General features: G+C 35.7%; 1 protein-coding gene across 1 annotated transcript in view; it reads left to right on the forward strand.

Moving 5' to 3' along the window:
• Naam (Nicotinamide amidase) overlaps positions 1-26,826 on the forward strand; it is a 165,398-nt gene that overhangs the window by 76,168 nt on the left and 62,404 nt on the right. The window contains exon 4 of the mRNA XM_081753861.1: positions 11,930-11,986. Coding sequence (XP_081609987.1) covers positions 11,930-11,986 — 57 coding nt within the window. The remainder of the gene's footprint in view (positions 1-11,929; positions 11,987-26,826) is intronic.

The following is a 26,826-nucleotide window of genomic DNA, read 5'->3' on the forward strand; positions in this document are numbered from 1 at the left end:
CGACGATACAAAGAAGTTCTCTTCCCCTTAGATCACAGATTCGATGTGGCTGCACACGTGAAGGAGCACGGACATCTCGTTTGTGAACAAGCTTCCTGCCATCTTCTTTGGACTTCAGTTTACTCCTTTTCAAATTCTTTTTGTCCTAAATCAGTGCCAGAATGCGAATAAACTTGATTTCTCTTGGAAAATTCAAATCTAAAGGAAAAAAAAAAAAAAAACAGTATGAGATGAATATCTGACGAATTCGGTTTTGAATATCTTATTTTGCTTGGATCATTCTATCACGGAAAATATTATTTCACGAAAAAACGTTTCTTCTGTTTCATATGCGAAATTTCTTGGAAGAATAGAGTGGGTAATGATTCAAAGCAAAAGTTTTAAATCTGTTCTCAGAAATAGCGATGCGAGTGGAAACGCGAGGGTATTTTCAAACGGTAGTTATGTAGTGCCCTTTCTTACACCGTTCTGGTACGGTGCAGGCAATCCTACAATACGTTTTGCTTATTGTACGATCAGCTAGAAATACCGCTCGGTTCACCTTAGAACATCGGACTTCCGAGAGCTGGTTCGTTGCCAACGTAGGACAGGCTAACAAGGAAAGGAAACAGGAAACTAGAATTGAATAAAGTACATCAGGAATGAATACACAGTGCGTTCCATAAGATGAGAATAGGAATTAAACACAACTGTAGAATGTTGACTAGTTTTAATTCTGTTACTGTATATAGCAAATAAACAGTTGTCGTCTCATCATATCGGTTACAATCAAGACGGTTATGCCAGTGTGATTATGATAGTGTACACATCCATATATCCAAATTCATCAACATTAACATGTAAGTTATGTACGTAATAGCATTTCTGTTTTATCCACCAATACACATAATTAACATTTGCTTACTAATATCTTCGTATTCCAATGCATATTTAGTCCTTTTAAATCGTCGTATTTCATCATATATATGTATATCAATAATATTTATATTACTTTTAGTGACTTAGTTTTGCAATAGCAGAAGGATAATCATTTAATCACAGGAAGCAAACCTAATCATTTGACATGGCATACACAATAATAATAAAACGACTACACTATCATATCTGTACAGGCATCCGAATTGTTATTTGTAATTAACTTCTAAGATGTTCTATTCATCCTGGTGTGAAAGATATTATTTATAAACAGGAGAGAAGACATTCCAGTTACGGAATCCTCACGGATTCCAGACTATTTAAACCACTACGTCAAATTCATGTTTTCTTCTCTTGATCAACACTACTATATACATAGTTATTTCTATTTCAATCACTAATACTATAAAAAACAGCAGAAAATCTCAATTCAACAGAGGAGAAAGAAGACAACTGGCTATAATTTCTCGGCCATTAACGCCAGTACGCCGGTGGCGCAGATTAATTATAATACAACATTAACTTATACAACGAAATAACAGAAATAATAGCATAAATGCAATACTAATAAAACTAATAAACTTTTGATGTTGGTAAGGATAAAGATAAGGGCGTATAAAGAGAAAAATAATCTTATTCTGTAATGGATGTCAAACCGGTCCATTACAGTTTGCCCCGTCTTCAAATAAAAAAATATATACACATATATTTTTTATGATTGTCTAGTGCAAGGTACTTCCGGGCACACTCAAATCACATCACAGAACATATACACAATAAACAATAATAGAGACAAGGGACGAGTGAGAAAATTTACATGAACTAGGTTTCATTCACTATTTTTAATTTTCTTTCGGGATTTCCAATTCATCTCTTCTTTTCCTTTCTTTAATTTCCGTTTCCATGCTTTAGGTTTCCTTTTGTATTTCCAAGTCAAGATATCGCTATTCAAGTTTCCCCTCAGTTTACGGATTCCTTTTCGAACTTCATATACTTTTCTTCTCTTCTTTCGATGCACTACTAGTTCCATTCTTGGCTTCTTCAGATACATCCATCCATCCTTTATTCGTTCAAGTCCACAAAATTTCATTTTCTTCTTCTTTCGGTGTTCTATTAGTTCCATTCTTTTTCTCCTTTCATTTGCTTTCTTATATACTTGTTGTACTTCTTTTGGTGATGTTGTTACAAGTATTTCATTTGCTTCTTTGCTGTCCAATTCAAGAACTTTAGGAGCTTCATATATTTTTTTCAAAATAACTTTGCTATCATCTGGTAATTTTTGAGGTAGCAATGTACTGCGTTTCCGAGTATCGTCTTGTTGATTAAACGCAGCACTATTACCAACGCTTTCATATTCATTCGCAATAGGGAGTACACCTTCCGACAACAGCATCACTCTATCTTTTGGCACTGCTTCATATGATCCTATTCGTACTTTGTGACACTGTAATAAAGTAAACTGACCTGGCGCCGATCCATCTCTAATCATTCTTTCCATATCCAATTCTCTTTCACTTCCTTTTACTTGCTGTCGCTCATATGTACAACTAGGTTCATCACAGCTATCCATAATAATTTGCTCCTTTTCATTGATGTACACAGTCGCTGGGTGTTCCTTATCTAAAGAAGAATTACATTTCATTTCTGATTCACTGTTTTCATCTCTACTTGAGTTCTCTTGCTCTGAAGAAAGTGTTAAACAAACTGGTTCCTCAAGAGTTTTAATTTGAGTAGGTTTGTCTGGTTCTGAAGGGTTAGTTTTTGTATTAGCCAACGCAGTTATCTCTCTACTTTCACTGGTATTTTCGTCCGTCCTATTAGGCATTTTATAACATTTATCTGATGATATTTCATCTTTCAAATTGACAACACTACCACAATTACTTTCAGAAATTATTTTCACTTTTTTAGGAAGATTTCTTTTACATTTCTGACAATGATTCAAATATGCTGAAGTATAACCACAAAAACAGCAAACAGCTAGTTTCCCAGGTATTACCTTAGGTTCTTCTTGAGAAACCTCCATTTGTACAATGTGCGAGGTGTCTGCAGCATTCTTCACCTCTTCTATATTTTCAGAATATTGTTTGCTGCTTACTTGATTCTTTGGAATAGTTTCACACAACTTCTTATTTTCATCATGAGTTTGATCCTTCGAATCACAAACCTCATTTAGATTATTATTTGACTGTTGGATTAGAGTTCCTAACAGCCTCTTTATAGTTTCAAAGGTTGCATTAATGTCATCTAGGTCAGTGTACTTTTCTTCTTGTGGTACTTCTTTCAAAACTAATTGCGGCACACTTTCTTTTTCGCAATGAGCATTTACCTTTTCTTTCTTACAACGATCACATATCCAAACTTCTTCTTTCAAAATCAATTGTTCCAACGTTTCGTATGTCATATTTATACACCTGCAGTGGTAACTACAATCACACTTAGCACATATTAGAGATGCCACTATTTTACGTCCTTCCTTATCTGATACTTTTCTGTTTATGCAGCAGGCATATTGCCAGTCCTTGTCTAAGTCTTTCTTATCACTATTTGCTTCCATTATTTTCATATTGTCGAAAATCCAGTGATTCATCCGCATCTGGTCATCTTCTCATGTATGTAGCCTCTCATGTTTCTCTTCTTGTTACCTACTCACCACGTCGTGCTTCAGTAATACCAGACTTTACTGTATCCTGGATAAACGGTCGCCAATTTTGTAGTGCCCTTTCTTACACCGTTCTGGTACGGTGCAGGCAATCCTACAATACGTTTTGCTTATTGTACGATCAGCTAGAAATACCGCTCGGTTAACATTAGAACATCGGACTTCCGAGAGCTGGTTCGTTGCCAACGTAGGACAGGCTAACAAGGAAAGGAAACAGGAAACTAGAATTGAATAAAGTACATCAGGAATGAATACACAGTGCGTTCCATAAGATGAGAATAGGAATTAAACACAACTGTAGAATGTTGACTAGTTTTAATTCTGTTACTGTATATAGCAAATAAACAGTTGTCGTCTCATCATATCGGTTACAATCAAGACGGTTATGCCAGTGTGATTATGATAGTGTACACATCCATATATCCAAATTCATCAACATTAACATGTAAGTTATGTACGTAATAGCATTTCTGTTTTATCCACCAATACACATAATTAACATTTGCTTACTAATATCTTCGTATTCCAATGCATATTTAGTCCTTTTAAATCGTCGTATTTCATCATATATATGTATATCAATAATATTTATATTACTTTTAGTGACTTAGTTTTGCAATAGCAGAAGGATAATCATTTAATCACAGGAAGCAAACCTAATCATTTGACATGGCATACACAATAATAATAAAACGACTACACTATCATATCTGTACAGGCATCCGAATTGTTATTTGTAATTAACTTCTAAGATGTTCTATTCATCCTGGTGTGAAAGATATTATTTATAAACAGGAGAGAAGACATTCCAGTTACGGAATCCTCACGGATTCCAGACTATTTAAACCACTACGTCAAATTCATGTTTTCTTCTCTTGATCAACACTACTATATACATAGTTATTTCTATTTCAATCACTAATACTATAAAAAACAGCAGAAAATCTCAATTCAACAGAGGAGAAAGAAGACAACTGGCTATAATTTCTCGGCCATTAACGCCAGTACGCCGGTGGCGCAGATTAATTATAATACAACATTAACTTATACAACGAAATAACAGAAATAATAGCATAAATGCAATACTAATAAAACTAATAAACTTTTGATGTTGGTAAGGATAAAGATAAGGGCGTATAAAGAGAAAAATAATCTTATTCTGTAATGGATGTCAAACCGGTCCATTACAGTTTGCCCCGTCTTCAAATAAAAAAATATATACACATATATTTTTTATGATTGTCTAGTGCAAGGTACTTCCGGGCACACTCAAATCACATCACAGAACATATACACAATAAACAATAATAGAGACAAGGGACGAGTGAGAAAATTTACATGAACTAGGTTTCATTCACTATTTTTAATTTTCTTTCGGGATTTCCAATTCATCTCTTCTTTTCCTTTCTTTAATTTCCGTTTCCATGCTTTAGGTTTCCTTTTGTATTTCCAAGTCAAGATATCGCTATTCAAGTTTCCCCTCAGTTTACGGATTCCTTTTCGAACTTCATATACTTTTCTTCTCTTCTTTCGATGCACTACTAGTTCCATTCTTGGCTTCTTCAGATACATCCATCCATCCTTTATTCGTTCAAGTCCACAAAATTTCATTTTCTTCTTCTTTCGGTGTTCTATTAGTTCCATTCTTTTTCTCCTTTCATTTGCTTTCTTATATACTTGTTGTACTTCTTTTGGTGATGTTGTTACAAGTATTTCATTTGCTTCTTTGCTGTCCAATTCAAGAACTTTAGGAGCTTCATATATTTTTTTCAAAATAACTTTGCTATCATCTGGTAATTTTTGAGGTAGCAATGTACTGCGTTTCCGAGTATCGTCTTGTTGATTAAACGCAGCACTATTACCAACGCTTTCATATTCATTCGCAATAGGGAGTACACCTTCCGACAACAGCATCACTCTATCTTTTGGCACTGCTTCATATGATCCTATTCGTACTTTGTGACACTGTAATAAAGTAAACTGACCTGGCGCCGATCCATCTCTAATCATTCTTTCCATATCCAATTCTCTTTCACTTCCTTTTACTTGCTGTCGCTCATATGTACAACTAGGTTCATCACAGCTATCCATAATAATTTGCTCCTTTTCATTGATGTACACAGTCGCTGGGTGTTCCTTATCTAAAGAAGAATTACATTTCATTTCTGATTCACTGTTTTCATCTCTACTTGAGTTCTCTTGCTCTGAAGAAAGTGTTAAACAAACTGGTTCCTCAAGAGTTTTAATTTGAGTAGGTTTGTCTGGTTCTGAAGGGTTAGTTTTTGTATTAGCCAACGCAGTTATCTCTCTACTTTCACTGGTATTTTCGTCCGTCCTATTAGGCATTTTATAACATTTATCTGATGATATTTCATCTTTCAAATTGACAACACTACCACAATTACTTTCAGAAATTATTTTCACTTTTTTAGGAAGATTTCTTTTACATTTCTGACAATGATTCAAATATGCTGAAGTATAACCACAAAAACAGCAAACAGCTAGTTTCCCAGGTATTACCTTAGGTTCTTCTTGAGAAACCTCCATTTGTACAATGTGCGAGGTGTCTGCAGCATTCTTCACCTCTTCTATATTTTCAGAATATTGTTTGCTGCTTACTTGATTCTTTGGAATAGTTTCACACAACTTCTTATTTTCATCATGAGTTTGATCCTTCGAATCACAAACCTCATTTAGATTATTATTTGACTGTTGGATTAGAGTTCCTAACAGCCTCTTTATAGTTTCAAAGGTTGCATTAATGTCATCTAGGTCAGTGTACTTTTCTTCTTGTGGTACTTCTTTCAAAACTAATTGCGGCACACTTTCTTTTTCGCAATGAGCATTTACCTTTTCTTTCTTACAACGATCACATATCCAAACTTCTTCTTTCAAAATCAATTGTTCCAACGTTTCGTATGTCATATTTATACACCTGCAGTGGTAACTACAATCACACTTAGCACATATTAGAGATGCCACTATTTTACGTCCTTCCTTATCTGATACTTTTCTGTTTATGCAGCAGGCATATTGCCAGTCCTTGTCTAAGTCTTTCTTATCACTATTTGCTTCCATTATTTTCATATTGTCGAAAATCCAGTGATTCATCCGCATCTGGTCATCTTCTCATGTATGTAGCCTCTCATGTTTCTCTTCTTGTTACCTACTCACCACGTCGTGCTTCAGTAATACCAGACTTTACTGTATCCTGGATAAACGGTCGCCAATTTTGTAGTGCCCTTTCTTACACCGTTCTGGTACGGTGCAGGCAATCCTACAATACGTTTTGCTTATTGTACGATCAGCTAGAAATACCGCTCGGTTAACATTAGAACATCGGACTTCCGAGAGCTGGTTCGTTGCCAACGTAGGACAGGCTAACAAGGAAAGGAAACAGGAAACTAGAATTGAATAAAGTACATCAGGAATGAATACACAGTGCGTTCCATAAGATGAGAATAGGAATTAAACACAACTGTAGAATGTTGACTAGTTTTAATTCTGTTACTGTATATAGCAAATAAACAGTTGTCGTCTCATCATATCGGTTACAATCAAGACGGTTATGCCAGTGTGATTATGATAGTGTACACATCCATATATCCAAATTCATCAACATTAACATGTAAGTTATGTACGTAATAGCATTTCTGTTTTATCCACCAATACACATAATTAACATTTGCTTACTAATATCTTCGTATTCCAATGCATATTTAGTCCTTTTAAATCGTCGTATTTCATCATATATATGTATATCAATAATATTTATATTACTTTTAGTGACTTAGTTTTGCAATAGCAGAAGGATAATCATTTAATCACAGGAAGCAAACCTAATCATTTGACATGGCATACACAATAATAATAAAACGACTACACTATCATATCTGTACAGGCATCCGAATTGTTATTTGTAATTAACTTCTAAGATGTTCTATTCATCCTGGTGTGAAAGATATTATTTATAAACAGGAGAGAAGACATTCCAGTTACGGAATCCTCACGGATTCCAGACTATTTAAACCACTACGTCAAATTCATGTTTTCTTCTCTTGATCAACACTACTATATACATAGTTATTTCTATTTCAATCACTAATACTATAAAAAACAGCAGAAAATCTCAATTCAACAGAGGAGAAAGAAGACAACTGGCTATAATTTCTCGGCCATTAACGCCAGTACGCCGGTGGCGCAGATTAATTATAATACAACATTAACTTATACAACGAAATAACAGAAATAATAGCATAAATGCAATACTAATAAAACTAATAAACTTTTGATGTTGGTAAGGATAAAGATAAGGGCGTATAAAGAGAAAAATAATCTTATTCTGTAATGGATGTCAAACCGGTCCATTACAGTTACGATCGCTAACAACTAACTCCGGAAAAGCGTGTAATGTAAATGTCTTCTGTATGGTTCAATTTATATACACTGTATGTTCTCAGTTTTCCAACACAATATAAATATTTACTTATAAAAATGAAAAGAACTGAATGCAGTTATTTGTTTAAAAGAATTCGTGTTCTTTTAAAATCCTGGAATTCATATTCAAATTTTTCTCTACCCATTCAAATTTATGTCTGCCCATTGAATTGAAGCAATTCAATTTTACTTGTTTTTAGCAACAATACAAGCGAGCGGGAAAAGTACAGGGGTGTTTTCACTCATTTGTTTGGCACCTTTAATTCACTCTTGATTAGGTCATGCGTGTGTGGTTTATGTCTGGGTATAACAAACGGTTCTGCGAACTCAAAATATTTTAACAACCGGTTCTTGCGAACCGGCTGAATAGCACTACTGCCTGGTGTGAATGAGGAAAACTTCATTCAGGATGGCTGGCCTGAAAAAGCTTTTTTTACACTTTTTCGACCGAGTGCCCCCATGGGGAATCGAACTGGGACCTTCATTCATTTGAAATTCATGTACCTTTCCATGACAATTAAAGCCTTGAAACAAGGCGATTGTTTTTGAAGGAGAGTCTTGCAGAGGTGAAGAGAGTCGAACAGCTTTTAGCAGGCGTTGGGAGAACAGAGGTGTCGGAAAACCTCGAATATGTGTTTTTTCAAAGAACTCTGCCTACAACTTTCTACAGCAAATTGATTTAATTGACACCGGCAAGGTAATGTTGGTAATGTTCTCGAACAAAGTGCATGTCCAATGTTACACAATTACAACCTATTGTTTCGTGCGATGTGGAAAGAGTGTTTTCGGAATAAAAATGTCTTCAAGATAATAAATATAGGTTCACTTATGAACATTTGAAGCAGTACATTGTTATCAAGTGCAACAGTAAGCAGTGACCCTCCCTATTTAACCGCTCCGAAAAAAGTGCAAGTGAAACCATCGTAGTAAGTGTAATAGAAAATTGTAGCTATAAAATTAAAAACGGCTACCAAAATAATTGTTAAAGGTATACGTACGTACTGTACAATCAGGTAAGGTAAACATAAAATTTAAATGTGTACTTTTTGATTAATAAGAATAATAAACAAATGTTCTTAAAACACGTTATTCAAAGCTATTTCTGTTATATCTATTACATTTTAGTCTCGAAGGACATATTTAGGAATATTTAAGTGCACGTTTGAATGCATATTATGACGATTTTAAGGACATATTTGCATGCATATTTTGAGGTATTTTAGTGCTTAACTATCCGAAGCTTAGTCATTACTCAAGCGATTACTATGATATGTGACCACAAAGAACAAAGACTGTACGTGATATTTGACAGGAGAGGACTGTAAAGTGGTGTCGCCGTTGGCAAACCTTTGGGAAGTGGTGATACTTTCAGTACGTCATAAGTTTACGAGAGTTTTCCCAATTCAAACATGGCAACATGTTGACTGAAAACTTTTCACAACTTATCCAAATACGCCTACTTCAGAATTGTGCAATTAAGCCATAAGGGATTCACTGAATGACGTGAAGGATTCCCGGATGTTCTGTTCAGAAGGGTAGATTTTATTAATAATGTTATGAGTGGCGTCCCAGCAGGTAAAAAAAATAAAAAAATAAATAAATGAAAAAATCAAGATGGCAACGGATTTTTTTGTTTGTTGTGCGTGATTGCATAACTTCTGTAGTTAGTAAGTGCAGCGGACTAAATAAAAGTACGTAAGTAAAATCTTTAATTCAAGTCCCACGTTTATGCTCTGTGGGCAAAAGAAAAAAGGTAGTTAATGAAAGTCAGTGATCATTGAAGAGCTTGTGAAATGAGAATTTTTCCACAGAATCACTTGGCCTGAGATCAAAACTTGGATCCCTTTATACCAGAGGTTGGCTTACTACCACTGACCCACCGTGTCCATCCACCTCTCCTCGGAGTGGACAAACGATTGTTGGCAATGCTTGGCTGATTACATATTGTAGCAAACAAAAGCTCTTATAAGACAAAGGAAGAAAGCGGGCTCATAGCCAGCCTGATTTCTTACAGGGATAGAAGAAATTGATTCTAAGAGGACAGTGACAGCCACCAAGGAACACTACAAAACTTACTATTTATGGAATTTGGAACACAACTGTAGATTTTTTAAATCGTACATTATTGATTACTTGTTTTAAAATAATTTGAACGATGAGAGCTCTATCAATGATTAAACTTGTGTTGAAATACTATTGATCACATCCTCTAATTTGGTTTGCACAGTCATAGTAGTTCGAAATTCTCTTGCTAGGTGTCAGAGTGACAAGTTTCAAGATGGCTGTCTGTGGTACATAAATCATTTTGGGTCGAATAATTTCACGTTAGTCGGTTATTCTTACAAAAGTGCTGCGAGTTTTCAGCGTGAGTTTCGTATACAAATTTTCGTAAAGAGCCATCATCAAAGAGACCCATTAGCAAGTTGTATCAACAATTAAAGTAACAGGATGAATTTGTAAGGCAAAATTGTCTCGTGGGCCTTCCACGTCTAAGGCAGATGTTGAAAGAATTCGAACTTGTTTTCAACGCAGCTCTTAAAAGTACAGCGAGAGCTACTCGAGAACTTAAAAAGGTCTCGAACAACTGTGTGGTGCATAGTGCGTAATCGCTTTTAGATGTATCCTCATCGAGGGCAGTTGTTAGAACATTTAACACGTAATTATCACACGTCCTACAAAGAATTTTGTCATTAAAAGAGTTATGAGTGACGATTTTTTGAACAAACTGTGTTTCAGTGAAACATTTTTGCGATGCTGTATCCATGTCAGGAAACCCTAACTAATTTTGATCTGATAGATCGACTGAGGGGACAGTCGGATACTTTTTTTAAAAAAAAAAATAAAATTTAACATATTTGTGCATTGTGTGGTAATCCGACCGAATATCAGATACCAGCCTAATATTGAATGTTCGCGATTCTCGCAAAATAAGTGATACTCCTTTCACCCGCCACTAAACTAGGGCCGGATTCTCTCGCCAGAGTTCTCCAAGTGGAACGTGTTCGAAAAAACTATGCGTTTATGAAGAAGGGAAATATTTATCAGTTTTCGGAGTGTATCTAGAGAATCTTAATTAACTGTTTTTTTTTTTTTTTGTCCACATCGAAGGGAAGAAGGAACTAATTTATTATAGGAAGATAGCTGAGTATTCTAGACCGATAGCAAATGAATTGTCCCGCAAAATGAATTTATTTTTTGAGTATGATTGTCTTCTGTCCTAATATCGGATAGTTAGGACTTCCAAATATCCGAGAATAAGCAGAATCTATATCATGTTCTATAATTTTGTGAAGTGGATTTGATGCATTCCTTGCCTCCGGTGGGTACATGAATTATGTGGTGACAGTGATAACTGAAAATCATACGTGTGTGATATTTGTAAGGAATATGTTTTGCTAATTGTAGCTATACGTAAAAATAAATAGCAATTCTGTAATGATAACAGTGTGTAATGATAATACTTGTAATATATACCGGTAACTCTGACAGTAAATGTAACATTTTGTAAGAATAAATGTAATTTTATTGAAATTCCATGTTCATTTCCAATCCTATATTAGGAATGTGTACTATCTGATGTTAGAATTTTTTGATTCCTCAAATTTATAATTTTTTTAAAATGGGAAATGAAAAAGTTGAAGATCACGGAATATCCAATTGAGATAAAATCTAAGAGATTAAGGATTTACGTTACCAAAAATTATGCTTTTTGGATAATTTTTAGCAAGTTAGTTATAGTATATGGAATATTTTAAAAGAGTGTCCGATATTCATTTTATCTTGTGGTTTTGGAAGTCTGTACCTGGAAAGGATTTTTTCCGGAGATTTTAAGGTCCAGGTCCAATTCTATTTTAATCTGAAAGAACATTACTTAAAATCGAAACTTCACACATATATATATTCTTTATTTTTCAGGATTCCTATATTGATAAAGAAGAGTTTGTATTGTGTTGGAATTATTGGCTTAAACCGGTATGTATAGTTAAACTTTTATTTTGCTTTGGGCTGAGTCCCACTAGGGCACGAGCACTGTCATTAAACTAGTTTCACGGTGAATTCACAATAGTCTAGAATTTGAAACACTCTTTAAGCGAAGTGAATTATTTCAATTTAACCAGTGTTAATATAAGGGCAACGGTTCTGTTATATAGGTGTTAATTGTAACTTAATTTTAATAATGTGGATTAAACCATTCCTTGAGGGAAATTTGAGGTAAGAAGATCGCTCCACATGCACACGCGTATGCTATGCATCCTGTTTTCATTTCACTTTTAATCACGACAAGAAGCCTTAGACTTACTGATGTAGTTCAAGAGACAGGGCTTATTCGCAGTTTTTCTGTGAAGAAACGAACCACATTTAATCTTAAAAGAAAAAATATCCGTTATAAAGAATATAAGCAACATATTGGTTCAAAATTGAATAATTTTTGTACAAAATTCAAAGTAAAAGTCACACGATATGCTTTTACTTAAGCTTCTGACAACATACTGAACGACGAGGTGCATGAATGGCAGGGGAAACATGCAAACACGCACATGAAATGTGTGTTGGACGTTCAGACTCCGGAGGCAATACTGAATTTGCAATCTGTCATAAATTTGTTTATATATATATATATATATATATATATATATATATATATATATATATATATATATATATATATGTACAGGGTGTTTCAAACCAACATCGACAAAGTTTGGGAGGTGATTCCTGATACAAAGGTCAACAATGTCATAAAAGGTCAAAGGTCACGCAGTTAAAATTTCATGTTTGATGTATTAGCAAGTATGAAACTGTGATGTTGGAAATAGGGATTTGAGCTGCCATAAAAAATATGTATAAAGGTCTTTCCAATCGGTGTGTATGTGCATAGGAAAAAGGTCAATGTCATAAAAGGTTAAAGGTCACGCAGTTAAAATGTCATGTTTGATGTGTTAACAAGTATGAAATTGTGACGTTAGAAACAATAATTTGAGCTCCCATAGAACACATGCAGAAATGTCCTTCCAAAGGGTCTGTATGGGCATAGAGAAAGGTCAACAGTGTCATAAAAGCTCAAAGATCACGAAGTTAAAACATCATAGTTGATGTGTTAGCAAGTATGAAAGTGTGATGTTTTGAAAAATGATTTGACCTGTCATAGAATACTTGCAGAAAGGTGGCCATAGAATACATTCACAATAAAAGGTCAATAATGTCGTAAAAGGTAAAAGGTCACTAAACAAGATGATCATAGTTCGTATATTGCCAAGTATGATACGGCAATATTTGACAACCAATTTGGTTGGCATTTTATTTAAAACAGAATGTTTATTTGAAAAATGGGAAACTGTGACTTTGTGACCTTCAGCAATTCGCCTGTAATCTTTGTGAGAATCGTTTCGCTTTCAACATCTTATAGTACAATGCCACTGAAAACATTTGTTAAATAATTATTGAAGGTTTCGTTTCAAGCAGAAATGAAAATTTGGACGATCATAAGGGGTTAAAGATCACGAGTTCGGTTTTCGTATATTGCTGGTATGAAACTATGCGAATTGTTAAATTGAATTCGTACAGTGTTTGAATGTAAGCTCTCGGCTAATTTTTCTGGGCTCTCGGAAATCTTTTATTTTTAAATAAGAATACTTAATTTTAGGAAGTCATTATAGAATGCGCTCTATTGTGTGCAGGACATTCTAGGACATAGTAGGTGCACGATTTTTTTTTTTTTGCATACAACGGCGCCGACTTTCCAAAATTTATGTGGGTGCATATCAATGGCGGAACGTGTTTGTCTATATGTTTTCACGGAAATCTCGATATTTGATAGATTGAGTTTTAGTTAAAATCTTTTATGAACACTGTCATAAAAGGCTATGCTGTGATAAAGTGAAATATGCCGGTACTATAATGATAAGTTGGAGCTTCCCTAGCTCAGTCAGTAACACGATTGACTTAAGCGCAAGAGAAACGGGTTCAAACCCGGGTCCAAACTAAAATTCTTGTGGGTGCCGGATCCCCGGAGCACCCATATAGTTGGCGCGCATGAGCATATTCTAATGAAAATATCACATGTAAATGCAAAAGCTCAAGAGTCCTCCGAAAACAGGAAATTTCCTGAGAGCAGACTACTATAGATTGTTCGTTATTTCTTTGTATCCATATGCATTGAAATATTATGATACGTTGAAAATAAACTGTTTCCAAACAATGCATTGAGTTCAGAAGTTTGAGGGAAGAACAAAGGTGTCCCGTATTCTCATGAAAAATAAATATGGCAGCCTTAGTATCGCCTTAATGCTTACCCAGAAAATTGAGAAGAAAAAAATGTCTCCACTGAAAATAAATTGCTTCCCCATATGTGGAAGAGGCGAACTCTTAACGTTTATTTATATCCTTTCGCGACTGAAGCATAAACACGGTCTGTTTATGTTTTGGGCTCACGTGAAATAATTAGTTTGTTTCGTTCACAAGGGTGGTTTGGTGTTACTCGAATGATAATCTGGTTGGACAGAGATAGTGAGGCAGTGGAGTGTGCAGTTGAGCTTAAAAGTAAATGAGTTAGGGAATCTTGTAAGTGTGTAAGAAAATAAAAACTGTTGTATTTCTTATTTTTCCTATACTCACAGGCCTACGTGTCTGGAAGTGTATGTGTAATTGTTTAAGTCACAGTGATTACTCTAACAAAGGAATAACGTGCCGATTTGCTTGAGTGTTACGTTCTTAGTAGGAAATCGGTTACAAAAACGCGGAGAAAGGCGCTTGCACAGTGGGGTGTGAAAATAAGCAATACCCATATTCTTCGTCTTTACAAACAGTTTTGGAATAACTGTTGTTGCAAGGAACATCTTTCTCAGCGACAACGAAAGGCAGGACTACCTGTAAGGACCTCTACCGAGGACACTAAACGCAAAGTGGTTCGTTCTGTGCTTAGTTCATACAGATAATCAATCCGTCGCCGGAGTGTATCACTCAACGTTAAAAGAAGTTTGCTGAATAAGATATTGCGTGTGCTTGAGGTTAAGGCTTACAGGATGAAGATTGTACATAAATTGCAAGATGGTGATTTCGGTGCCAGAATTTTATTTTATAACTGGTTGATAGACAAATGAAAATCCCATGTTTTTATTTCAAGTTATAATGGCAGATGAAGCTTTTTTTTAATGGAATGCTGTCTTCGTCACATACACGGTTCTGGGCACCTAGTCCACCGACGCCCAGTCACTGGAAAGAATTGAGCGCTGTGCAGATCAAAGGGGTATTATGGTGTAGATGGGACTGACAGCAACTGGTGTAATAGGGCCGTTTTTCTTCGAAGGAAACGTTAATCAACTTACATACCAAAATATGTTGCGAATTTTTTTCCTGAACTTGATCACTTAAATCGATCCACACAATTGATATCGTACTAAGGCAACATTACAAATTTTAAGAGGAAGATTTAAAAACTTTAATAAGTATGGGTTCTGATGTTGAGTGGCCAGCTAGAAGTCCTGATCTAACCCCATGTGACTTCTTTCGGTGGGACTTCTTAAACAAATTTATAAAACTCCAACACTTGAAGAATTCGACAATCGATACAGCGTGCCGTTGAACAGATAACTCGAGACACACTTGAAAAAATCTTCACAAAGACCTCTATACACAGAGAGAACTTATGTTTAGCACAACAAGAAGGTCACGTGGAATAAATTGCAAACTACTAAAAAGATTTACAGTCTAGAAGGACGTCAGTGTTTGTTGTACAGGTAAGACAATATTTCAAATATTTCTTTGTAGCAAATAGCTATTAATGTTTCTATAAGGAAAAAAAAAAAAACATTTCGAATGCAGTTTTGGAAAGCTAAGTAATTACGTTCTATTCATTGTTTTAAACATCACAGGTACAGAAATATATACCATTGCCTGCAGTACCTGAATTACAAAATTACGCTTCTTCACCTTATGTCAATATTGACCTTTTCATTATGGTCATGTGCATCCCTTGGAAGGACCTTTCTACATGTGTTCTATGGAAGCTCAAATCCTTATTTCCAATTTCACAGTTTCATACGTGCTACCAAATCAAATATCACATTTTAGCTGCGTGACCTTTGACCTTTTATGACATTGTTGACCTTTTTCCTATGCACATACACACCAATTAGAAGGCCCTTTCTGCATGTGTTCTGTGGCAGCTCAAATCCTTATTTCCAATATCGCAGTTTCACACTTGCTAACACATCAAACGTAATTTTAACTGCGTGACCTTTGACCTTATGACATTGTTGACCTTTTTCCTATGCCCATACACACTCCTTTGGAAGGACATTTATGCATGTGTTCTATGGCACCTCAAATCATTATTTTCAATATCACAGTTTCTTACTTGTTAACACATCAAATATGACATTTTAACTACGTGACCTTTGACCTCTGATTGACCACAGTTTTCGTTATCACATTGTTTCGGATCAGAATTATGTCGATATACCAATTTTTGCTACCGGAGATGGATACTCAAAAAAAAAAAAAAAAAAAAATGGCATGTGAGACTACTATTTAACATTGAAATCCCATAAGGAAAAAGTCGCATTTTGACCTTTGACCCTGTATCTGCGCAGACTATATCACCCGTGATCTTGTTTTGCTATCAAACAAATCTTCTGGCCTTCCTCTTAATTGCCTGTAAATTTTACAGTTCTAGTTTTTACGTTTGCTGAGTACTATGAAATTAAAAGTTTACACACGAATTATGAGACAGTATATACTAGCAGCGTTCACCCCGCTTCGCTGCGGTCACCCCGGAACGCAATAAACTTTGTTACTTAGATAATTTTTACTTTTTCGCTTTCAAGTGATATGATAAAAACCATAGAAGATTGCAGTAAATGTTAACATTATATCGCCTGTCATTTATGTTAACCCGCCGAGTGACACGGTCATGCGGGTTGCATATAAATACGTTTATTTTTATACCTATGATGAACTAACAAAGGATTTGTACGTAATGGACACCTGAATGGTCAATTATCTCAAGACACTGGTAATTGAAAATTAAAGTGATATGATAAAAACCATCTAGGGTCCAAATCCTAATAACCCCCCAAAAATAAAAGAAATTGGTTCAGCCGTATTAGCGTGATGAGCGGACAAAGGATTTGTACGTTCTCTTTTATATATATATATATATATATATATATATATATATATATATATATATATAAAATTCAATATTACAAAGCCGGTATTATTTTTATCGCATAGATAATATAACATAATCGTACTTCGAGGCAAGACAAATACGCGTGTTATTGAATACAACCTTCGATTTCCTGTTAGAATAATGAATGGGCCTGTTAGCAATTCTGCCATTCTTTTTGCTATATATAGACAGCCACTTATTATGTGCCAGGTATCGTGTTTCTCAAAATAAAACTCAGTTGACTGAAACCCTGATGTGAAAGACATTCAAATTTATATTGAAGTATCAATACCCGTCATCGAGAAGTTATTTATGCATCTCAGCGTGGTTCCGTCTTGTGTTCTTCAAAATATAATAATTATGTCGTTGAATGCAGTAGTTGAGCACCGTAACACGTGGCTGTTACCACCGTCGCGACGACATTGAGACTTTATTCTTTAACCGGTGTATCTCGTGTAAAAAAGTGTCAATGCGGCCTATAAATAAATGGGCAATGAAACGTTATAAAAAGCATGTATGCACGCAAATAGTTTAGCAGCAGTCTCCCGGAAATTTCCCACGATCTTGTGTTTCATTTGCAGTGGTGAGGGGTGAGTTTGTTTCCTTGAACAAACATAGAAAGTCAATCAATGTGGACAGTCAGACGAGGTAAAGAACATGATATCTACGAACGGTTAATTTGTGACAAAACATAGCCTATCCATTAACTAAGAAATATTCACATACCCGTTGTTTTTGACGTAGGTGTATTTACAAATGAAAAATAAATAGCAATGTTACATTCATATGAAAGTACACCTATTTAATATGTTTCCCCATGAAGCGTTTCATCACGACAATAAAAATATATTTTATAAACTTAAATAAGATGTTTCTCTGACTCAAAAAAAAAAAAAAAAAAAAAAAAAAGTTTTCGTACAGAAATAAAATTATCAAATCGTTCTAAATAATGAAGTAGCGAATGAAAGATCTAATATTTCGTGTGCTATAGACCTCGAGACACCTGGACATAGAGCTCCTCCGTGGCTAAGCGGTTAGCGTACGCGCCTTTGGCGTGGGAGACCCGGGTTCGATTCCCGGCGGGAGCTCATGTGGTTCGGATTCCACGTTAATCAGTAGGTCCACGTCTCATATAGCCTCGCTGCTGAAAGGGACGCTAAACTAAAATCAACTCAACTCAACACCTGGACATAGACCGAACCAATACTTTTGTCCTTTCTTGGGATATTTTAGGCAACTCTTCCAAAGAAGGTTTTTGCAGAGTTTCCTTGCTCGAATTCTCTATAAGATTTACACGTCTGGACTTTGTGGTAAAGTTAAAAGCCATCGTGTAATATTATACAATAACTACAACTAGCTTTCACGGAAGTGTGCTTGCTGTCGTTGGTGTGTTGGTAATTAAAGACCCCTTCTGTTATAGATTCAGTTTATGCACGTTTAAGAGGTTAGAACACAACACACTAATATACTCATTAGCGTACTTAATACCTTCAATAAAAGCTAAGTTGTATCCTTCTGCGTGTTTTGCTGTAGTGATATGTTGGTGTTATAATTTAATGTCAAACTTTCACCACGCTTAAGGTTTCTCATCTGATTCCAATACGTATATTAAACTTTGACTTATCTGATGAGTAATAGCATCATTTGCATCTCAAATTTCGGGTGGGAAATTTGAGATTTGATATGCTAATGATGCTATTATATTTTCAGGAAGTCTCATATCTTAGAACGGAAGAAGTGAAAAAGATGTAAGTTCCAGAATAGCGCAGGCTAAACAAACATTCAACAGGAAAAGAGGACTATTAACATCAAGAAATGTGTCGTTGGACGTTCGTAAATGATTTATTAAGACCCTCGTATAGAGCGTGGCGCTGCACGGAACAGAGACGTGGACATTGAGAAAAGCTGAAACATCCAAGCTGGAAGCATTTGAAATGTGGTGTTGGCGCAGAATGCTGCGCGTATCATGGACCGAAAGGAAAAGGAATGAAGACGTACTAAAGGTAGCTAATGAAGGACGACAGATCAAAGAAGGTAATAGGAAAATGAAGAAAAAGCATGCTTGGCCATCTTATTCGGCACTCTGATTGGATCACCGTTCTGACAGAGGGAAAGGCAGAAAGAAAACAGGAAGAGGAAGATCAAGGATAGAATATCTAGATGCAGTTACGAAGAAGAGGTCTTATCAAAGTATAAAACAGCACTCCCAAGCGAGAGAAAAGATTTAAAATTTCCATGTTGCCCACCAACCTATGGTTGAGGTGAACAAGAAGTATCTCAAAATTTGTTAAACCTCTCATGATCTGTGGTAGCAAGCCGCAGGCGCTTTTATCGATTTACTTCTAAATGTATTGCTGTCTTAACATGGAAATTGGCACTGTGTAGTACATACACGATGGCCCAGTTTTTTTTTTTTTTTTTTTTTTTAAAGATTGACATGTGTTGCAAAAATTGTGTAGGCGATTTTCTTCACGACGTATTTTATCACGACGCAGTACTCAAAATTGTGGGTATTTTTGTATTTGGCTGACATAGTTATGTTTGTCCTTCCCCAGAAAGTAGCGTGATAAGATTATTATTGAAGTGAAGTGATTTTTATAGTTCCAAAAAGAATGCGGCATTAATACTATCATTAATGAGTACGAGAATGAAGTACCTCAGGCCGCGAACTTACCAGCCACTCCTCGTATGTTAGCAACATGCTCTTTCATTAGTTAAATTTACTGGAAAGATAATAAAACATTGTTGAATCCCAACTTAATATTTTGTGCTGCTTAAAACACTTTCGATATACCATGTGACCAGAGGTGGCATTTGTCCCTCTTTCTCCAATATACACCTATAACTGCAGCCAACCAAGGGCAGTTGTTCCACAATCTTATATGTAACTTAACAACGCACGAATTTTGAGTAAAAGTAATTTCAGTATTTTTTTTATCAATGTTCGTGGGGGCACGGTGGCTCAGTGGTAGAGCACGTAGGGGGTTCCTGGTTCGATTACTAGTCAAATAAATTTGGTAGACAACATGATCTTGCATCGTTTGGCCAATCCTCGTTTCGCCTAACCAATTATCTGACACTTTTATGACAGATAAAAGATAAGCTTTATGTCTGCCATTTTAGGCGAAATAAGGATACTCGTTTGGCCTAATCCTCGTTTTGCCTAAAATGGTGGACTATAAAAAAATCTTGGAGATAAAACTGGAGGGAAATTTTTCGAAAAAAAAATCCCTACTATGTGAAGAACTGAGAAATACAGATGCAAAACCAGTTAAATCCCTCTTTCATATTCAGTTTCATAAACTGTTAAATCCCAAACCTGCAAATAACCTAATGAGAAAAGTAGAATCAAACCCGGTTAATTCCATATTTCAAACGATTTGGGGTTTCGTACTGTATAGGATTAGTTTAGTAATCTGAATATTTATTGCAACTCTTCGTAAATCATTCGAAATTTTATTTGGCAGAATTTGAAGTGTGCGCTTTCATTATTTTTTTTTTTATTTTTGGACTGAAAATTGAAAAAAAAAGAAAATGAAATCTTTAGTTTTACGTCTCACGGTTATGCCGGTTAGGCTAAAGGAGACGGTGATTATGAGAAATGAATGAAATTGTGAAATGAAGAAAGTGGGAGGAAACAGGAGAACCCCGAGAAAACTCACGAGCACTGTTTTTGTCCACCACAAAGTCCACTTGGCGCGAGCAGGGATCAAACCAGGGACCCCAAGCACCAGAGGTGAACGCTCTACTACTGAGCCACCGCGCACCCTGGACTGAAAATTGAGACACTATACGTCTTAACCTAACTGTTCGTGAAACTTTTCTGTGCTTATTTGCTTTTCTTTAATAATTACTAGACAAATGCACGCAAAATCGAAAGAAAACGATACTCTAAGCAGCGATGATAATAATTATATCAGACAACTCCAAAATTGTCTAGAAAACGTACAAGATACATGAAAAACTGGAAACGAAATGTAGCCAAAAATACAAGGTGAGTGGAGTATCTGTGGTTAAAAGTTGTTTGTTTTGTATTTCAGGGTAACTCCTTACTTTGAACAGAACATTGTTGGATTAGGTTCTTCTCTAAACGGTCTCTTCAGCTTCAGCAGAATCTCTCTCTTAAAATGTCTCGTGTCAATTATCATTCAAAATTATAACATGCTTCTGGTACAACATGTTAAAAAATTTTGCCACTTATTTACCATTTCTGATTCTCTTTCTGCCACTGTTTTGCTCAAACTCAACATTTGCACATTTTGTTTTGCTATATTTCAAATTTATATATTGGGATGATTGGCAAATTAATATTCATTCCAATATAGTCCATAAAAGGTTACAAACTCTTCCAAATACAGTCATTCAGTTTAGAAATGTATACGGATAGGTATAATTAACTCCGCTTGTAGTTACGAAGGGTTTGACGATTGAAAGCAGCTCAAAGCTCACGTTTTACAAAGAGGTTTTTGAGGAATAGAAAACCGAGAAAATGGTGATGCACCAGAGGACGACGACGATATGGATTTCCATTTAGTAGATGATGATGGAGAGGAGGCTACATAATTCAATTTTTTGCACATTTGGATCCATTATTTTCAATTTAGAACAGAATTAATGTAGCATTTATGTATCCATATTCATTTGTGTCAATCTTGTGCAATGTATAGTTGATAATACATTCCCCCCACCCACCAAATATTTTAGTAGGCATAATACTGATTTCTGACTCTGACTCCGTTTTATATATATATATATATATAGGTTTTGTATCTTGAGCCTCAACAAAAATGGCCGCTCGTCCAGATGCAAAAACTATAATTTCCATTTACATACGCAAAACGTTTTAAATCCAAACTATTTTCTTCAATAACACAATTCACAGACTAGTGTGATTATACAGCTTTCGACAGACCAACATTCACATTATTCTTAATTTTTTAATGTTCTCTAGTTTATAATGTTATTTTACAATTATGATGTGTTTAAACAATTTTTCTCGATTTGTCACAAATTTTAAAATGTGATTTTAACGGGTTTTGCTATTCACCTACTCATATATATTCGTATATACCCATGGTCCTAGTAAATACATAAAGGAGTTTTGATAATCCTAACTCCTCGAAAATAGTTAATATAATATTAATCTATATATTTTGCATTTCTTAATTCTTTATACTAGGGAATTTTCTCTTATATAATTTCCCTCTAGTTGAATTTCCACGATTTTTTCTTATTGTCCGCCATTTTAGGCGTAACGAGGATTAGGCCAAACGAGGATCCTTTTTTCGCCTAAAATGGCGGACAGAAATTTTATCATTTAGCTGTCATAAAAGTGTCAGATAATTGGTTAGGCGTAACGAGGTTTAGGCCAAACGAGGATCCTTTTTTCGCCTAATATGGCGGACAGAAATCTTATTATTTAGCTGTCATAAAAGTGTCAGATTAATTGGTTAGGCGAAACGAGGATTAGGCCAAACGTGGCGACACGGACAACATCATGTCCTTGTTTTTTTCCGCGGTACTCCTGTTTCCTCCCACATTCTCATTCCACCAATTCTTCCATTATCGTTCATTTGCTTAATGAGCATTATCGTAGGACGTTAAACTGAAATTTTCCATATTCGAGACGTAACCGAAACTTTCGACGTTGGGCTTAATCTCGTCTCGGTATCGTCTCAAATTGGAAGGGTCTGTCTGGATCTTGGTTTCGTCTCAAGTAAGTCTCGGTCTCGCCTCGATTTATAAAAGTCCATCTCGATCTCGTCTCGGTCTCGATACTAGCCCTGTCTGTCTTATGGGGCGTTTACACTTGGTCGATTTAGTCGCACGGCTAAATCGACTCGCTGCATTTGCGACTAAATCGAAGCAACTAGACCGAATGAGATCGATGGATGTGTTCAATTGTTTCAACCGAAATTGAATGCTGCTTGTCGACTCGCTCTCCTCTGGTCGATTCGAAATTGACTGGCAATTTTAAAGATGTCCAAGCAAAAAGTAATTGCTACAATTTGCGGTGTTATAGCAGAAGAAAATAGAATCGACCACAGAAAATAGAACGTCTTTCAGTTCAGTTGCTAGTCGATTAGTCGCTTTCGATCAACAAGCGATTAAGTTGAAGTCCTGTTTACACGGTCGATTAAGTTGAAAGTGACGTCAATTCAACTAAATCGAACGCAAATCGACTAAGTGTAAACGCCCCATTAGTGTTCTGCAGACCCACCTGTCATGTATGTGTATCTAAGTTTCTTATTAACTGTACAGTCATAGACAAAAATATTTCATATGCAAACTCTGTACACAATGTGTTATTTACTTTAGTTACAGGCTTCACTAGAAATATAGTTATTGTAAAGATCTTGCTAGAGTCAATAATGGACAGAGATTTATCTCTTCACCAATTTTATTATAAAATTAAGTCTTTTGTGTCTACAAAAGTTCTGACAATAAAATATCTCTTCAATGACCAAAGTTACAGGCTATAGTGTTCTGTACGGATAACTCCTTAGCTTCAGTGCAGCCTCTGGGAGTCTCAAGGATTTGGTTCTAGGAACCTCCGTTCATAACAGCCCTCACGAAGTATGGTATTCAAGGTGATCCCCTTAGCTTCATAGCAGCCTCCAGGGTTTAGGATAGGTTACGATCAGTTGGTCGACTGATGCTGGGTCCGTAGGTGGTCCGGCTTTTATCCATCCTCTTCGGGTTCTTCCGTGAGGTCCGTCCTCTTTCGGCGTTCCTCGGTGTCTTTCGTGTTGGCTTCTCGTCTGCTATTCTGTTTACAATCAATAGCACGTGTTGTGTTGACATGTGCTCGTGTCGTGATGTGGGGATCCTTACAATATGCTATATGTACCCAAGTGCAGTGGCCCTGTAGAAGAATGCTCGCCTTTGGCAAAAGTGACGTTTACAATTTTTAATTTTTTCGGTACGCACACAGCTGAAGTACTGTGGGATATATAACTACTCGAAATCTAGTTCGTGCTCATACTCTAAAATGGAACAGTTTTGAAGGAACGTTGAGGTGGATATAGAAACAAAATGGTACGAGGAAGAAGTAGATCCCCCTGGTCAGATCAGAAGTTCTTCCTTCTTCATCACAAAGTTAGGTATTGTAACTAATAATCTTGAAATAAAAATTTTAAATGTTCTTAAACTAAAAAGAAAAAATGAAGGAATAGCTTCTCAATATCTTTTATCATTTTTGCTCTATAGTAATCGTTAAAACTGGAAGTTGCTGATTTCTATTCCATTAACTCACTCGATTCCTGACTTTGACCCTTTATGTCCAAGCCAAATTAATCATGGATGATCGAGATTTTTTACCTCTTGGACGGACACGCGGACAGACAAAGTAAATATATGAGTTTGGACGAACATATGGACAGACAGTGTAAATATATAAGGGGCGATCAACTGAAGCCCATTCAGTGGTTATAATTCATGAAATAAATTTTATTTCGAGCGGAAACTTTTACACTATCTAGAGGCGACTGTGGTTAGCGTGAAGTAAAAATATTGTTCAGAAGAAGTCACCACGAGCGTTGAGACACTTGTCCCACTGTGTCACTAACTTACAAATGCCGTCCATGTAAAATTTGGACGACTGACTGCTATCAAACCAATCACGCACAGCGTCCTGAACCCAGGGTTTGCCCAAGTTGGCCCAGCCTGAAAAAACCCACCGGGTTTTTTCGGGTTGGACCCACCTGAAAAAACCCATCTTAAAACCCACCTGGGTTTTTAACTTTTTTGTTAGTGTATTATTGGTACAACTGAGGTGATCACATTGAAAGTTATTTTTATCAGATTTTAAACTTTCTTTGGGCGATTTTTATGCTTTCATGTTAAGATGTTAAGATAGACAACAATATTCAACATAAGACCTTTATAAAGCTCTAAATGCACTGAATAAATAAATAAATAAATAAACCTCATCTTAGCTTGAGATAATTGTAGAACAAATTAATGTGCGGATTATGCGTATAGCCTATTTGAAGTAAAGTAAGCGATTGTATATTTTAGAAAATACTTTCCGTGAATAAGATGTTTCATGACTCGGCGCCGCCGAGGGACGTTATCCCTCATACGTTGACGGGTTTAAGTTCATACATAGGTGCCGGTACCAATAAATATGTAAATACATTAGTAAAACTATTAGTATTATTTCTTACCTTTGATGGTAAGAAAAGTATTTAATAAAATTTGGTTTTCCCACAACAGTTAAGTTCAGTCATTTGTTGCTAGCCTTCAAATAAGCATTCTGTAGAATCAACACTAGCAATAGCGTAAAATCCCTGTCAAAATCAAGAAGCTTAACGCTCGGAGCTCCGAAGACTACGTAACGCTTACTATTTCAAGTGCTGAATTCAAACTTCAGTATTAATGGAAGTTTCGATGTACAGTAAAGCAAGCTGGATTTTCAGGAAAAAACCGTCGTGAAAGAAGTGTTCGAGAAATTCCCGCAATTGAACCCACAAAGCATCGAAAGTGAATACTTCAACAATAATTCTATTTATTTTACGCTGGAGGATTTTTCATTTCATTTTAGACATTTTGAAACATTTACTTTATAAAATATGAATTATAGGCCTATCTTTGTTAATTGTTTTAAATTAATTTTCGGAAAAGAACGGTCTTGCAAGAAGTGCTCGGGTAATTCCCGTAATTGAATGCACAAAGCATCGAAAGTGAACTTCAACAATAGGACCATTTATTTTACGTTGAAAAATATTTAAGACATTTTGATGAATTATGTCTGTTTTAAATTAATATAGCTATTTGGTATTCATATTTGGCGAACGTCACTGAGGCTCCTAGGATGACTCGATTTACATTTGTTTGTCTGCCTTTACCACACAGTGTTCAATGTTGCCGGTCGGATTTTAAAGTTATAAAGCAATAATAATTAATAATGTCATATTTTATGTCTCCTGTGGAGGACGCCGGGACCGACATGGGTAATCCTCCCCAGCATTGTTTTTCGCCTTCATAAATATTTTGTACATCGCATATATATATATATATATAATATAATATAACGTCTTACCCGTCCCCCCAATGTTGACAAATTTGCGCCGCTGCTGATATCCATGCTACAAAGCGCAATTTTAGGTCTTTCAAGTTGAAATTTTCAAAGTAGAAGCTCGAGAGACTAAATTAGCTGTATTTATTTTGGCGGCATAAAATTTCAAAATGGCGTCCATTTTTCAGAAATAGCGGGTATTCATGCTACAAGATGCAATTTTCGGACTTTTTAAGTTGATATTTTGAGGGTAGAAGCACAAGACATTCTAAATTTGCTGTATAGATTTTTTCGGCGATCCAATATAAAATTTCAAAATGGCGGCATTTTTTTTCAAAACAGCAGTGAATAGAAAGTAGTTGCAAGTTGTGACAATGACAATCATGAAATGTAAATCACATTTTAACATTTTTATCCCAAAGAGATTGAAATATTTCGAAAAAACCCAATTAAACCCGAAAAGACCCAATAAAACCCACATGGGCCCAGGTGGGTTGTTTTTTTTTTTCAAAAATACCCGGGTTTTTTCAAACCCTGCCTGAACCTCCGCGTCAGACTGAAATCTCTGACCTTTCAATGCCTTCTTTAGAAGTCCAAAAATGTGAAAGACACAGGGTGAAA

This window comes from Thermobia domestica, chromosome 3 (assembly GCF_964235325.1).
Source record: "Thermobia domestica chromosome 3, izTheDome1.hap1.1, whole genome shotgun sequence".
In the NCBI taxonomy this organism is placed as follows: Eukaryota; Metazoa; Arthropoda; class Insecta; order Zygentoma; family Lepismatidae; genus Thermobia; species Thermobia domestica.